Source organism: Cavia porcellus, unplaced genomic scaffold (assembly GCF_034190915.1).
Source record: "Cavia porcellus strain 051 isolate PalLab524CR breed Dunkin Hartley unplaced genomic scaffold, mCavPor4.1 scaffold_27, whole genome shotgun sequence".
In the NCBI taxonomy this organism is placed as follows: Eukaryota; Metazoa; Chordata; class Mammalia; order Rodentia; family Caviidae; genus Cavia; species Cavia porcellus.
In genome coordinates, this window is record NW_026947510.1 from 13,733,243 (window position 1) to 13,749,917 (window position 16,675).

At 36.8% G+C, this 16,675-nt stretch overlaps 1 protein-coding gene across 2 annotated transcripts in view; it reads left to right on the plus strand.

The window, feature by feature from the left end:
* Plxdc2 (plexin domain containing 2) overlaps positions 1–16,675 on the plus strand; it is a 416,118-nt gene that overhangs the window by 155,865 nt on the left and 243,578 nt on the right. For both annotated transcript variants that reach the window (XM_063237895.1, XM_003463885.4), the window contains exon 2: positions 3,096–3,304. In XM_063237895.1, the coding sequence (XP_063093965.1) occupies positions 3,158–3,304 (147 nt within the window). In that variant the 5' untranslated portion in view covers positions 3,096–3,157. The remainder of the gene's footprint in view (positions 1–3,095; positions 3,305–16,675) is intronic.

Sequence of the window (16,675 nt, forward strand, 5' to 3'; positions counted from 1 at the left end):
ATTGAGTTGCCAAGCCATATGGTAGTCTACCTGAGCCAAATATTTTCATCTATTTTCAGATGACTCTAGCCAGCAAATTTGTTTGCAGGTAAGAATCTGAATAGTTCTACAGAGGATTCACAGTGATGGTTTTGTGCACATTTAAAGTGCAGAAATTCGTGTCCAGATGTTATAGTGGTCATTGATTCTAATTATAGCAGTTGTATGTCAATTTATACAGTTCTTTTTGGTAGTTTGCCAAGCATATATGATTTGTAGGGTTTATTTGCAGTGGTTGATAAATGGGTTTAAACTGTTGCAATGCATAATTATGGTTAAATGTGCAATATTTAAATAAAAATAATTAGAAAATGACATAAAATAAGTATGTCTTTTTCTGCACAACTTTCTTTCCTTTTGCTTTATTGTTTTATAAAACATGTGCTGCAAAAGAGATTTCACGCTTTACCAAAAAAATAACATGAAGTTCTTCGTGAGTTCCTTTGTTGCCTCTCAAATTAATTAAATGTTATGGTGTTGCATAATGTGGAAAAGTAATGAATTCTCCAGAAAAAATTTTATCTGCTATTTTAATCAAGTAGAATATTTTAAGAATGTGTTAAGATCAGTTTATATGCTGTGGGTATATATATGCATATGTTTTAAAGCTTGCTTTCTAATATCCAAATGTAAGTTGTTAAATATACTTTATGTTTCCATGAGCTGGCTGAATAATGCTTAAAACCAAATATGCTGGAGAAAATTATCTTTGAAGGTTTTCTGTTAATAGTTTAATTAACATACAGTAGGCAAAAAGCAAACAATCTGTTCAACCAGACTATTCAGAGATTCCCTCCTGTTGCTTTTGTTTGCACTATAGTTGGGAAGAGAGAAATGTGATCCATCTAGTCCTTCGTCTTCCTTCTAAATGTTATGTTTTGGTGCCGATCTGAAGAATAATTTAAAAGATTTTTGAGTTTGCTAGCCTATGAAATGTGGAACAGTAATGTACAATCTAGAATAACCAGGTTATGGTTTATCCAAACTTTATTTCTATAGAACACTCATTTTGATTTGTTTTATCTTGCCCCAGAATCATTTAAAAATGGGATCAGACTCTAAGTAAATGTCATCCTGCAGTCTTGATGAACCATCAAGACTGAGTTATGAACGTATGGCCACATTTCCTTTGTGTGTCAGTGTAAAGCCCTGCTTATTCATGACATAATCACTGTGGTGTAATTTGGAGCGAGCCACACCCCCTGTGCGAGCACATGCACATCTCTTGAGTTGGTCTAAGTTTTGTGCTAGGAGGTCTTATCTGATATAAAATTTTACAACTTACCTCTGTTGAAGCCACCTTATATATATTTTGATAATGATGGAGAATATATAAATAAAGGAAATAAAATTACTTTATGTAGCTTTGCCTAACATCATAGGTCTTACAGTCCGACACATTCTTAGGGCAAGCTGTCTACTTTTGCAGGTAAGATATTTTCATTTCCATTTAAAATATGGGCTAACCAAACTGCAGAGACTTTTATGTATTACACTGGTTCTACCACCAGTGAGCCTAAACAGAAAAATTCCAGGCCAAGTCTTCTGAATCTTTGAGTACCAGCTGTGCCTAACCCTGTTTTCTGATTCAAAGAGACTGTTAGCAGTTGACTCATTCATTCCCACATTTCCTCAGTCAGCGAACATACTAGTATTGCTCGGTGGCAGGAGGAGATAAGAGTATTGAAATATTGTCTAGAGTAATGACGACGGTACTGATTGGGACTGTGGGACCACATATGACCTTTTTGTTCATGAGTTTATTTTGACCTACAGTTCAATGAACTGAGCCTAATGCTGCATTTCTCTGACTTTGTCCTGTAGACGTTTGGTTACATGTGTTTCTCTGGTCCTTTTCAAGGTAGATGTTTTTCTCAGAACTCCATCCACTAAGGTAGCAGGCTCAAGGGGACCATTTAGGCTCATTACTGTCCTCTCTGGGTAGAATTGTTAATACCTTTGTGAGTTGAAAAGAATATATTTTAGGCTGTTACACAGTGGTTAGTAGCAGTATGCTCATTAGTTCCTGTAATTTTAAGTAGCTGATACAATGGATGAGAAGCTCCTACAAACACATTTTGATTTTTTAGAATGTTCTTGTGTTGAGGGGATATCACAGTCATAATCAAATCACCACTCTTTTAGTCTTTTTGGGATCCATTTCTGGCCAGCTGTAAAGTCAATAAAGTCTTCTTTGGGTGAAAGTCGGGTAGAGGAAAGCTGTTCTTGCTCAGAAACTGAATTTTTAATCCTCGAGGTATATCTTGCCCTGCTGACCTGCTGAAATGAAAGCCTGGGAGTCATGATTGTCTAATTACCCCCCTTAGTGGCAGGATGAGCCGGGTCAGCAGGACCAGTCCCTGAAGACAGCTTTAAAATACTGCAGTGATTTGATCACCTTGCTGTCCTCTCCATTTCCATAAGTGCCTGTCACTGTTTTCCTTTACCACCCTGACAAGCTCTCAAGGTGAGAACCGCACAAATGACGAGACTGTTTGTGATGACTCCTTGGGGTACTGCTTATTAGATGAGTTAGGCAGTGAACCAAGACTGGCTTTTAAGCTACCAGGCAGGTTAGCACATTTACAGGAAGATAATCCCATGTGTGATTTAACTAACCTATGTCTTAGAGGCCCAGAATAATTCTTGTGATGGGAATATAGGCTAACACTGTAAAAATGTCTGATCTGTGTTGTCAGCTGAGCTGAAGATCCTTTGTTTTGTTTCCATTGTTTGGATCCTAGCTTACTCTATCACAACAGTTAGAGAATGTGTATGAGGTGTGTGTGCACAGGGGTAAGGGATGGGAAGAAAAGTACGTTGCTACAGGTGTGGCACCTGTGTGATCAACACACTAACCATCATCACAATTTTAGTGTATTCTGTAATTGCATTCTACTCAGAAATGCTCCTAGAGACTCAAAATACTACACTTAAGCTCATTTCACTGTGGTAAGTGAGTTTTCTATGCTCATGACTGGCAGTTACTTTCTCTGTGATAGAAATGATGCCTATGATTCATCTCAAGAGGTAACATACTTTTATTTCTTTTGCAGATTGGAGGTATGAAGTGGCTCAGGCTTTCCCTCCAACAGAAGAGGTGGAAGTGGATTCACACATGTACAGCCACAGATGGAAAAGGAGTTTGGAGGCTCTCAAGGCAGTGGACTCAAATCGAGCCAGCTTGGGCCAAGACTCTCCAGATCCCAGAGGCTTCACTGACCTGGTTCTGGATGATGGGCAAGACAACGCCACCCAGATTGAGGTATATAAACCATCTGGGTAATGGAAAGGGGTTAAGAATAGATTCTTTATAAGGTTTCTAAGCTCTAGGCTCTCAATCTAGACCTTTCAAATGTTTTCTTTAAAAAATGAGTCATTCATTAATATAATAGCTAAGCCATTTAATCATCTACTAATTTATTTACTTATCACACAAGCACTGTTTTGGTGGTGTGGTGACAGTAAGAGCCAGCTTAGCACTTGCTCTGAAGGAAATCATTGTGTCATGGTTTGTAACTACCATCACCATGTTATCCCTTTAATGAATGTCAGGTGCAGAAGAGTACACGGTAGTGTGACATGTAGGACAGCATGACCAGTCTTGCCTGGAACTGGAAATTGGGGTGTCAACAAAGAGATTTTGTGCAGGACTAGACACTTAGGAAGGCTTAGAAGACTGAGGAAAGTTCTTTGCACTGATAACCTGGAAAGAGAAAAGGACATTCCTGAGAGAGTGTGTGGAGTTTCCACTTTGAGTTCTCTAGAGTGAAATGGCACAGCAGGTTGAAGAGTATTATAAAGTGAAGAGCGACTCTAGTCCTCCCAAGGCCGTCAGTGTTTCCTAGGAGGCAGGATTTCCAGAAAAAAAGCAGTTTTGGACAAACTGGGATGGTTGCTCAATCCTCAACTCTTAAGTTTTCCTGTTATGGTTGGAGCTATGAAGTGGAAGAGAACAGGGTGGTTGGAAAGCAGTTTGGTGAGCATAATATTTGTAAAGGGCACATTTCAGGCAAATTTTAAGGTTGCTGAGAGACCTCTATGGTGGTATTGCATTTCTTCAGTTTCCATAGTCTTTAACATTGCACATCATAAAATACGATCTTGCTTAGAAGTTGTGGAAATAAGCAATGACCACCAAAGTGAGAATAAATAAAGCTTAATTTACCCAACTTCCTAAAGAAAAGGAGTCAGTTACTATCATTGTTTTTGCTGGGGACTCAGAGGCAGGTAAGGCTGTGGAAATGTTTTGTGCAAACAGGAAAGACTTTAGGCATTTTCTCTGATTGGGCATTGTTGGAATGAGAAGTCACAAACAGATTCCTTACAATGGCGTTTTAGGTGAACTGAGGAAAATACTTGGATTTTTGTGGTTTGGCTGATCCTGAATTGGAGGCAGGGAATCAAAAAAACAAAGCAAGTTCCCAGTGAGTAACCAAGCCCTGACCATTCTCAGCTGACGGCTGCCAAGGCTGTGGTTCAGCTGTGGACTGCTTGCTCGTGAAGTTGAAGTCAGAGTTCTGTTTGTGGTACGTGCTCTGGCCATTTTCTGGTTGTACATTCACATCTGATTTTTCACTTTCTACTTTCTTGAGGATGTCAGGCTTATCATTTTTAAACTAAGAAATATTCTTTGTACTGTGCTATAATCCCTGAAATACTCGTGATTTAGGCAAAGAACTCAATTTCATAAAGCAGATATTATATAGTCCTATAACTAGCATCAAGGTGTCATTTTGTTCCCTTAGAGTGAGATGAATCTCTAGAATACGAAGCACAGGCAATTGAAATTCTGTGCATCTGAGAAACAGCGATTTCTGACCCTGCCCGTCTTGGTGGCTATAGCTGGCCTAGGACTATGATGATCCCTGGCTGTACCTGCCAGAGCCTTTGATCAGCAACAGAGGGTGTGTTGAGAACAGAGTTCTGTGAAATCTATAAGATTCTGACTCCTGAGGAGAGGCCAGCTATTTAGGGAATGGTATCATTATAGCAACTTGGAGTAGGGAGCAAAATTCCTCCCTGCTCCACTCATTTGCTAGGTTGTAGTATAAAGAAAGGGAGCTGAACTGGAAGAGTATGAGACATGCAGCCTCTGCCCAGAACCAGAACCTGGCCAACTGCAAGGAGAGAACACCGATTTCTGGAACTCTGTAGTGTCTCTTAGGGAGTATCCTACTTTCCTAATCACTTACATAATAAAAGCCTCCTGTATTCAGGGATATATTAACACTCCTCAAGATATAATTCCAGTGTTGTTACAATGAAGACTGTGTTATTTGCCCACTTTTAATCTTTTCTACTTCGAAGGAGACCGCAGAAGATCAGCAGTTTGGAGTTAGAGAAAAGCAGGAGGAAGCTGGTGCAGGGGACCATTTGGTGGATTCTCACCTGTGGCTATGATCTGCCAGTGGCTGGGAGGACACTGTCTCATTGGTCCTGTTAGCATCCTTGTGAAATTGGTGTCCTGGGCTTGACAATGATTTTTTTTTAAATGGGTACCGGAGATTGAACAAGCAGGCACTTAGGCCGCTGAGCTAAATTCCCAGCCCCGACGATGACTTTTTACATGAGGGGAATTTCATAGTTAGGGTTAATATTTCCTAAGGTGTCCCATTAATCAGTAAAGAAACTGGTGTTCAAACCCAGGCTTGCCAAAATCCTCATGTTTTGCCTTCTGCTTAGTATCTTCTGTATGGTAATAAGAAAGACAGAAACACATTATGTGAAGATTCTGGACTGGCAGTCCCTGAATATCTAATGAGACTAACATTAGGATTTCAGTCTAACTACAAGGAAACTTGTCATCTGCTTGTACTTTAAGATTTATTTATTGTGATGAAATTCTGGGATTTGATGGAGATGACTGGCAATCTAAAGTTCCGTAAGTGACTTCTAGTCACTGCCATCAGGTTTGGAAACAAAAATCTCTGGAACTTCTGTGCAATGTTTTAATCTATCTTGACCCTTTAAACCATATGTTTAAAAAAATAGTTTTGCATGTCTTTCAGGAAAAAAATGTCTTTTGCCAAATTGAATTAAAAATATGAAGGAAAAAAAGAATCACATGATTATGGAATGACTAATGCAGGATGGTCATTATGACAAGATCTTTTCTTAACTTTTAAGAACAAACATTTTGGTTTATATTGTGAAATACAAACAACAAATATAAAAGATTCTGTGTACCTTTTTCCCTTTATATATTTTCAAAGTGAATTCTAGAAATTAAAATTATTTTTTCCAAAGCAGCCCTAACTGTAGTAGTGACTGTTAAAGTCATTTTTCCCCAGTGAGGCATAAACAACCCAGAATGGCATTCTTGAATTTATTATCATATCTTCCATTGTCTAGACTTTCAATGAACAACAACAAAGAACAGTGATACCAAAGAAGACAATAATATGTTTATTCTGTGGGCATAAATTCATTCTAAAATGACTGATGGTTGTTGCTCTCTTAATGTTGTACTTGGTGACAATATTTTTCTGGCTCTATCTAGGGATATATCATAGAAAGATTGTAAAACTTAGTGTTCTTATTAAAGAGTTCTTGTGCCTGTGATTTTAAAATATTTTTCTCATGCAATATAAACATGCTTGGAAATCATCTGCATTTCCTCTTGAATGAGCAGGACTCACCAGCTGGCAACTGTCAGTGTTGATCAGAGTGTTGATTTCTGTGAGACCTGTCTTTATGCTTTTCTTCTGTTCATGTGTGTGTATAGTCCCTTTGCTAAATGAGAATTAAGGTGCCTCTGCTGCCAAGTGGGACTTAGACACGAGGTATCCGAAAACAGCCAGTAAGTGTGCTGGTTTCTGTCATTATTTGAGGAATATAAAGGTTTGCAAGTCTTTCAGGTAAGACTGGATTTCATCCACAACTTGGCCTTATTTGAGGAGTCTTCAGTGAATCCTGCTATTCTAACGGCACAGAATAATACATAAGGGCCTGAGTCTTCCCTGAAAGCTGACTGCCTTTCAGTTCCCAGCAAGAGCAGTGATTCAGACAGGTGAAGGCCTTAGTACGGCTGAGACTTACTGATGCCTCGTAAGGCCTAGTTTCAATAGCCTATTCCTCCAGGCTACTGATGAGATCTGGCAGTTTTTGAAAAACAACCACAAATATCTTTGTGAAACACTGAAACAAATATGTGGCTTTTACCAATTAGTCACATCAGTATTTGGAACTGTCATATCTTTTCTCTTAGGACAATGAAATGATGAAAAAAGATTATTGAATGTGATTTTACTTGATCCGAACGCCCCTGAGTGACCTGAAGAAGCAAAGTTTTAAAAATAGGGCTTATGAGGCATATCAATGTAGCTTCATGACCCAAACTGACTCATAAATTGTGATTTCTGACAGAAATCTGGCTTAACACATGTCCTGACTTTCTAATTCGAGGCTAGAGCCCACCTATATTCTGCAGTAGTGCAATTGTGGGGCCATATACTACAACTCTGAGTTGCAATGAGCTGGATTGCAGAGCAGATTTAGCTAGTGTTAGTTTTAAAGAAATGAATGTTCTAAATAAATCTTAAATTTCATTTCCTGCCTATAATATGTCATATGGAGTTTTCATGTTGGTAAAAAGCTAGAAGTTGCAGACATAGTCAAGCAACTGCTGTATCAATCATGTGTGCATTAAAGTCCATATCTAAGAATAATACAGCAAAACTGTGTGATAGATTTAGCTAAAAATAGACATCAACACTTGTTCTTTTATCTGCACACATAAAAACCCTTTCATCTGTCATGGCGCACACTGCCAGTTGTGTTGGCATCTTATTTTTGCAAATCATACAATATACTTCTTTCAAATGTTAACAATGGTTAATTGCAGTACACAGTATTATTGTGTGGGCTGTAATTTTTTTCACAGTCTATAACTAGGTAATCTATTTGAGATGAAAGAAGTCACTGCCAAATGTTTATCTAAAAGATAGTGTGATTACTTTGATAGTTAGTTTATGAAGTAAAATTTCTTTCATTTTGCAATAAGCAGAATTTCCATTGTACTTTTGCAGAATAGAAAGCATATCAAATTATTCTTAGATGATCAGAATTCTTTTTTGTGTCTGTGAAACTTAAACTTTCTCAATTTCAAAGGTCTGGCAATAAGAATAATGCATATACATACAAAAAATAAGGACATCATTTTACTTTGCAGAAATAGAGTGATAAAAGTTTGCAGAATTTGGAGCAGCTTCTACTGCCTGGCTGCTGTTCTGCTCGGTGAACTCAAAGAACACAGTGCTTCAGTACCAAGAGACTATGATCAGGCAGATTGGGATCATTTTTTCAAAAGAAAGCAAAATATCATCTGCTACTGTACAGTTCTGTTTCTGTATTTATTGAGAATGTAAAAAATTAGTGAAGGTTACTTTTTAAATATAGCATTTCCATCTAAGAGGATCTTAAACTTGGAGATTTCAGGTTGTGATTACAGAATCAGAAAACTGCAATATTAAGGGTTATCCTAAAACTGCATACCTATTTGATGTCAATGTGAATTTGAATTTCTCAAATGTGTATATGTACAATGTTGGCTTTTGCCAAACAGGAATCAAAGCATTGTGAAGGCATCCAATCAAAAGCTAGAAGAAATGCCACATCAGTTAATTAACACATGGATGGAGCTCTTATCTTCCACAGTCAGGATTAATTTAGGGACAAGTTCTCATTGTTACGAAGTCATGAAGAGAGAGTTAGCAAGTATCTGGGTGTAAAGGTATTTCCAGAGATTTTTGCATGAACAGTACCAAGATTTTAAATTTTATTGAATATGTTAAAGTGTTTGCAATTTATCAAGGAGGTATTTGGAGAACACTGAAAGATTTTAAACAGAAAAGAAGTGAGATGCTCAGTGAGGTGGTATAAGCCTATAATCCCAGCGCTCTTGGAAGCTGTCACAAGAGAATCATAAGTTTCAGCCCACTCCCAACAATTTGTGAGACAATATATATTTTTTTTAAAGTAGGTGAGACTGGGAGTGATCCTTGGGTTTTGTAATCCCCACTGCTATAAGGAAGAGAGAAAAAAGGAATAGGAGAAGGAAGATAAGGGGAGCGGAAAAAAAAAAAAGGAAAAGGAACAGGAAACAAAAAGAAAAAAAAAAACAGATATATGAGCGCTCCTAAAACATTGTTGGGGAGGCTTAGCGAAGACTGAATCAGAAAATCCGAGTCTCGAAGAATAACATTACTCAGATGTAGCCGAGAATCGGGGTGATATGAATTGAGAGTGGTTAGGGAAAAGCCACGGTTATGCACATGAATTTCAGAATTGGGTTTCTAGTCATTAATTTAAATGAATCGCTATGACTGAAATTTTGCCAGACCTTCTGGTGCTTGCTTGATTCTGGGAATTAACTGTAGTGCTTTGTCATTGCCTTCCTGGGAAGGTAGGCTTGTTACCACTTCAGCTGTACCATCTACCGTGGGCTTGGAATTGGCCTCATTTCCTGATCTATGTATTGCCTCAGATCATAGGTTAGTTGTCAATGTCTCTATGTAGATTTCTTCTATTTTGGTAATTGGTAAAAAAATATTGTCCTAAATTTGTGATTTTTTAATTCATTTTCTTTTCATAATATTGATTAGAATTTTTACTTTGCAGAAGGAAAAAAATGCACTGAAAATAGTAAATGAGACAGAAGTGATATCTATAATTATTGCTCATCTTCTAAAAAGATAATGAGTATTAAAATAGAATATCATATATTTTGCTCAATTATAGATTATTCTTAGCATAATATGTCAGTAATTTATTGAAATAAAAATGGAAAAATCTGTAAAAGTGCTTCATAGTGTTCTATAAAGAATAACTAGATTATCTCTGGGATGCTTCACTATTAGCTAATTGTGTTCTTTCATAGTAATAGCTTAGAAATAACCTTTGGAATGATGCATACAAGTTGTTAAGTTATGAGATATGTTAGTCATAGAATTTATTTTTAGAACTAGGATTAGGTTTCAGGTGAATAATAGTCTTTTCCTTTCAGGTTCAGAGAGGAATCCTATCATTTTCTGGATCCTTGATTAATTATAAAAATATCACATTGGGTTTTCCTACTTCAGCTATTTCCCCTTTATGAAGGCCCCATGATGTCCTCTCTTTACTTTAGATAATGATTGTGATAAGGAACTTCTAGTACAGGGATTAATTGGTCATTATTCATGAACTGAGTTTCTATTTTTTCATCTTACAATTTTATTTTCATCTTTACCTAAACTAATTTCCAAAACGTTGTGCAAAATATACTTTTAGAGGAACAATTAGGGAAGGTGAAGAGGACAAGGGGATGGAGGAGAGTGGAGATAACAAGAAAGGGCAGAAGGGAATGTGGACACCTTCAAGTATGATATATTCACAGATGGAAAGGTCACACTGACACCCATGAATTTGTACAATTAATACCCATTAATAATTACAAGAATAATAGGAAGAAAGTAAAATATATTTTTGTAAAATTATTATCAAAACCAAAAGTCATAGTTAAGATTTGTTATCATAGGTCTAGATACGTATCTATTATCATTCTCAAGTATCCCGAACTTTGCTTCTAGAAACTTCAGTTACTGGCATCCAACTATGTTTTGACAATAATGCATGCAAATTTCCAAAGTTAAATAATGTATAAATCTTAAATTGCACACTATTTTGAGTAATTTATATGCTGCCCTCCTGTTAATCACTTAGTGGCCATCTTGATTATCAGATTAACTGTCAAACTGCTACAGTATTGGTATTCAAGTAACTCTTATTTGATTTCGTTGTGGCAGCAAAGTGCAAGAATAACTATGTTGGCAATCAGATATGTCAAAAACAAGCCATTATTTACTTCCTTTAAGCAAAAGACTAACAGTATAGAAAGATACTTTGAGAAAGACAGAGATAATATTTATATAAATTTTATGATAGTATATTGCTATAACTTCCATCCTGTCGTGAGTCATTGTTATTAATCTTTTATCCTTCCTACTTATAAATTAAATGTTTATCATTGATAACCATGTATGAATGGAAAAACACATATATATGTAGGGTTTGGTACTATCCATGGCTTCAGGTATCCATTGGGGGTCTTGAAACATATCTCTTGATTAATAAGAGGGGAATACTGCAACTAATTTAAAGATATCATGATAAAAATCCAAATCCATTGTGTTGGTATTTCAGGATGTGTCCACTCTGCACATAATGAGCAAAGACTTTGAGCCAAGGAGTGAGTTAGTTGGTAAATGTGAACTGGACTCAGGAGCAGGGACTCGGCAGATGCTACAGCACTCTTTTCTCCTGCCAGCTCACAGGGTGCTGGACCTGGGCCAGGGTGCAGTTGGGTGCACCCAGGGAAGACAGTGCTCCAAGGTGTGATTTGTCCCCTTGCCTTCCTGTGAATGGGTGGGATATCCACAGGTGGGGAAAACACCTGAGGAGCAAGCACAAAATGGTCTGGGCTTATCTGCAGCAGTTAAGGAGTCCTTATTAGGGGTATAGGCTCCCCCGAAGAATGCTGAATTCATCTCAGTGCAGTCCCAGTGGAGACCAAATCTACTTCCACAACTGTCTGGTTTCCTGGCCATAATTCCAGAGTTTTCAGGGTCACTCACTGGGAAATCCCTTTTTATATTCATGTGTTATACCATTAGGTCTGTGGCATTAGTTTTCCCTATCATTTTAAGGATTACAGACAGAATTAAAAGTGATGGTAGCCCAAAGGCTTGATAGATCTGAGCTGGCATACACTTGTTAATGGTATGATTTTTATTATTGCATCTGAAGTATTGCATCTGAAGTATTGGAACCACTACTTAATCCATTAGAATTTGTAGCATAATTAACCTCACAGGCACTGTGACATGAACTTACTTAATTTTTAAAAGTTATAATGCTTCTTTAGTGTATCAGTTATACCAAGTCTTTGGAATTTATTTTATCTAACAAATTCATGTACACTGCACAGTTGAGCATTAATTCATTGAAAAATAAATAAAGGATATATGCTTCTGATGACCAGTCATGTTCTGTAATTTTATGTGAAAACCAGAAGTTTCTATGGACTTTTTAATAAAGGGTCTCAGGCATGAATTACATATATTGTGAATTAGATATAAACAGTATAAAGCCTACAAATAAATGGGCCATTTGATAGGTATGAGACATTTAATTTTTTCTGATTATTTAAACTTCAGGTATGAGAATATATTTCTATTTCTCAACAATGTTGTATAATATACTCTGCTAATTGTCTAGAAAATTTTACCTCGCCTTATTTCTGAAGCAGTAAGATAGATAAGGGCCTCTATAAAAAGTGGCATGCATATGTATATTAATATTCATTGTTTTTGCATTTATCATAAAAAGATTGTTAATGTGCTACTCTATGCTCTGTTTGGGTAGGCATCTAATATCGGAAAGTCCATTGAAGGATAGTGGTATTTAGAATGAAAAGAGACTGCTTTAGTGTTCCTTTTGCGTTTCCCTGAAAGAAAACCTTTGTGCTCATGACCTAGCGATGCACAGATGTTTGAATCTAACTAAAAACAAGTGAAGAATTGAACTTTACAGCTCCTGGGAGCAGTTGTTTTGAGCTGTTTCCATATGATAGTTCAAGCTTGAGCTATTAAATTCAAGGAATAGTTTGGATTTAGAGTCACTTAAATGGATAGATTAAACATGGCCTAAACTGTTTTTCTTTTATAAGCAGTTTTTATAAGCTGTTTTGTAAACTTCAAATATTCATGCAATTACTAGCTTAAAGATCAAAGCTATAAATATACTAATATTCATCTTCTGGACGATATTTCTGTATCTCTGCCTCCCAACTTTCCTATCTATGATCTGTCTGGATTATTTTGTATTCTCAATGCATAACTCACATGTGGCCAAAGCAATTTGAAAAAAACAAACTTGCACACCAAACTTGTATTTGTTTATATTTTAAAATTTAACCTAGTTACAGTATCTCTCTCTTTTTTTTTTTTTTGGTCTTTTTTTTCCTTTTTATCGGTACTGGGAATTGAACTCGTGACTGCCTGCTTGCAAGGCAGGCGCTTATGCTGCTGAGCTAAACCTCCAGCCCCCGGCATGAATACATTTAACACAAGAACAACAACAGTCAATTGTCACAGCCATATGAAAACCTTGATTTCTTTTCTTTTTTTTTTTTTTTGTTTTTTTTTTTTGTTTTTTTTGTTTTGGTACAAGGGATGGAACTCATGACCTCACACTTGCCAGGCAGGCGCTTATGCCGCTGAGCTAAATCCCCAGCCCCCAAGTTACAGTATCACTTATTAAGGAAATCTTTCAGGTACTTTCAAAGCTAAAAAGTTTTTGCATCATGATAAGAATTTTTTATCTAAGCATAATGCTACCTTACATTTTGGAGTTTAGTGAATTATTGTGTGGAAAATTTTGTACCTTTCAAAGATGATTGCATTGATTTGATTCTCAGATTTTTTTCTGGGAACTTTTAGATTCTAGTAGTCTCTTATTGTCCAGAATACAGTGTTCTGGGTATTCTTTATTTCCATGGAAATCTTTACTCATTTTATCACTTAAAACTATTACGGAGGAAATGATAATTTAAAATGTCAGGTTCTCAAAATATTTACAGGGAACATTAACACATCTTCCTAAAGAATTAAAAAGTTAATATATCCCTTGCCAATAGGATTATAGAATACCCTATTACTTCAAAAGTCAGGTACGAAGAATACTTTCCCTTACTTAAAGACTATTCCAAAAACGAATGACTTGTTGTCTCAGTTCTTCCAATAATCAGATGTTGCCTTTTCATTTTTCAACTGAATGGGAGTTTTATGAGAATAAAAGTAGATTATATGAAAACAAGAAAATACAATTAAAAGAGTGTAATACAAATGTGCCAGAACAAAATATTAAGTATTCATTAGAAATTTGTTTCATATCATCAACTGAACTTGGTGATAGAAAAATTATTTTCTAAGAGTAAAGAAACTTTTTAGAAGAATCTTTGTATATTCACTGATTCTCAAAAGTTGAATGGAAAGTAGTATTTTCTATCATAAGTCTAAAGAAATAGCATATGGAAAGCCCTCTATTTCTTTTCTGCCAGTAGCCCATCAAGGTGAGGGTGTGTGGAAGACTTTAGGAGCAGCTACACATGGTTCAGTTACTTACAGAACCACAGGGTAGAAACTCCCTTAACCTGAAATCAAAATCACTGTTGCTATAATGGTCAAAAGTTATTTTGCTTCATCACCGAGGTATACTGTGGTCAGAACATCGACTAGGTTTACCGTGGTCAGAACAGATTTAGAATACATCTGATACACTTAATTCAGTTTTATTGCTGAATAATCAAACTATCATTTGATAGTGTTTTAGGGGCTAGAAATATAGTTCAGTGATAGAGCACATGCTTAGCATGCACAAGACATTGGGTTCCATTGCCAACATCAGAGAAAACAAAACAAAAACCCCACTAATGTATTTTATAAATGTATAGTTCTTACTTTGACATTATAAAAGAGAATGTGATTTTTTATATACAATTTATCTGCATTAAAGGACCAGAAAAACGTACATTTTTATCTCCATAAGAACAAGATTGAAACATTTTCTTTAAAAAATCTATTTTTCCAGTTGGTGATCATTCGTGAATACAAATTACAGCAAATGTTGGAAATGACTGAAGGACTGCTTTTCCTACATTTCTACTGACTTTTTAATGCTAGTAATAGAGAATATAGGGAGAAGAAATGGGTTCTGACTTTGCAATAGTCCCTGAAATGAAGCAGCAAGTGAATCAATAGCATGGAATCAGAATCTGGGACAAACATTAATTTTTTCTTTGTTTTATTTTAGTCTAGCAGAGCTTTCTACCACTGACCTGCAAACACTGGTCTAATGTGTCACTGTCTTCCTGTGGCTGGCACTCACCAAATTATAAACCAAAAATTTTGGCCTTACTGGTGGTGGTTTTATATGTTCTTTTCCCTAGGCAATGTTGACATATACTAGAAAATTGTTTCAAAGCCTATATGCAGAATTTTTGATAATTTATAGATGTATGTGTGTGGGTATACATTTGTGTATTTTCTATTTGTATATATTTGTGTAGTTTTGTGTATACTCGCCTGTGTACATCATTCATAATCATTATAATTAAAAATTACTTCAGTGAGGAAAATAAATAGTCTCTCGGATTTTCCTTCTACCTGATACTCGGTGTGTGCGTAAGTTAGTTGTCTTATTCCGTAGCAGTATGAACAACATATTTTTCTGGTGAAGACAGCAATAAAAACTACACAGCTACTCAGAGTGGGTGGAACAAGATTCCCTTCTGCTTCAGTAAATTCCTTAAGCTTTAAATATGCTCTCTAGATTTTGGCTTTGTAAGATAAGGAGGTGAGGTGAAAAAATTAAAAGTAGGTTTTGTAGTCATTTAATGAAGGGAATGGAGAACTATGAAAAGTTAGAGAGGCAACACGAGGGAAAAGGCGAGTTTAAGGAAGATTTTCCAATCTCACCTGCCTGCTTGTCCCCAGCCTGTCACTGCAGACTCACGAAGACCTTGAGGCTCACCCATCCGAGTTCCTTCCAGCCATCACAGTCCCTGACACCTTTTCTCTCTAAACCAATCATTTCTCTGGACAAGAAACTCATATCCATTTATCAGTGTAAGCAGCCTGAAACCATTCTTCATGTCTCATTACTGCACGGCCTGGGGGGGGGGGGATGTAAATGGATTCTCTTCTGGAATCAGTGAGGGTTCTCTATTTAAAGCAGAATGGCAAATGAAACTTTGGCTCTCATTCCAGATCATGTAGCCATAAAATGACGACTTTACTTCAAAAGACCAAGGCTAACAAAAATCTAACTCAAGATTGCAGTCTCCTTGAGGGAACAAAGTGTCAAGTACTTTGTTCATAAACCCTCCATTGATTTGCAGCAATGTTTATTGAAGGCAGGGAGAGAAGAATTTAACTGAGGAGGAACCATAAAACCCAGAACGGATAGAGATACTTATTTCCTTTATGACCAGGAAAACCAAGACTCAGCTGTGGTTTGGGCTGTGAATACAATGGAATGGCGCAAGAGCTAGAACTGATTTACTAAAACCCTCATTTTTTTCCAGATTCAAATGAGTAATGAAGTGGGCTCTACACTTGAGGAAATTCATCTTCCCCTGGGCACAAGAGCATCCTCAATGTCCTTGTCCTCTGCTGTGGCCCTTATTTATCTGTGCTGTTGGTAACTCACACCATCTTAGATATTCTCTTCCGCCCTCTCAAACTATGTTGCTAGAGAATTAGGAGATTGGAGGCTGTCCACATGCAAAATAAAAGCCAGAGACCGTAGTGCCTGTATTAGCAGTGTTGCTCCTTACAGCGTTGTGGAACAGAGTGAAGCCACAGCAGTTTGTAAGAACGGTACCTTACAAGAAAAGCATGTTTCTGGCTTAAGCATAGTGCTGCAGATTCTTTCCTGTTTTGGTCATTTTGCATTCACCCTGGCTGTTGTGAACCTCTTTGCTGTCTTTCTCTCTGTTTTTCCTCTCAGGCAACCTCAAACTGAGGTGTTGCAAAAGCTCACATAACTAAAGAGATGGAGAGACAGGAAGAGGAAAGAGAGGAGCACCTTACTG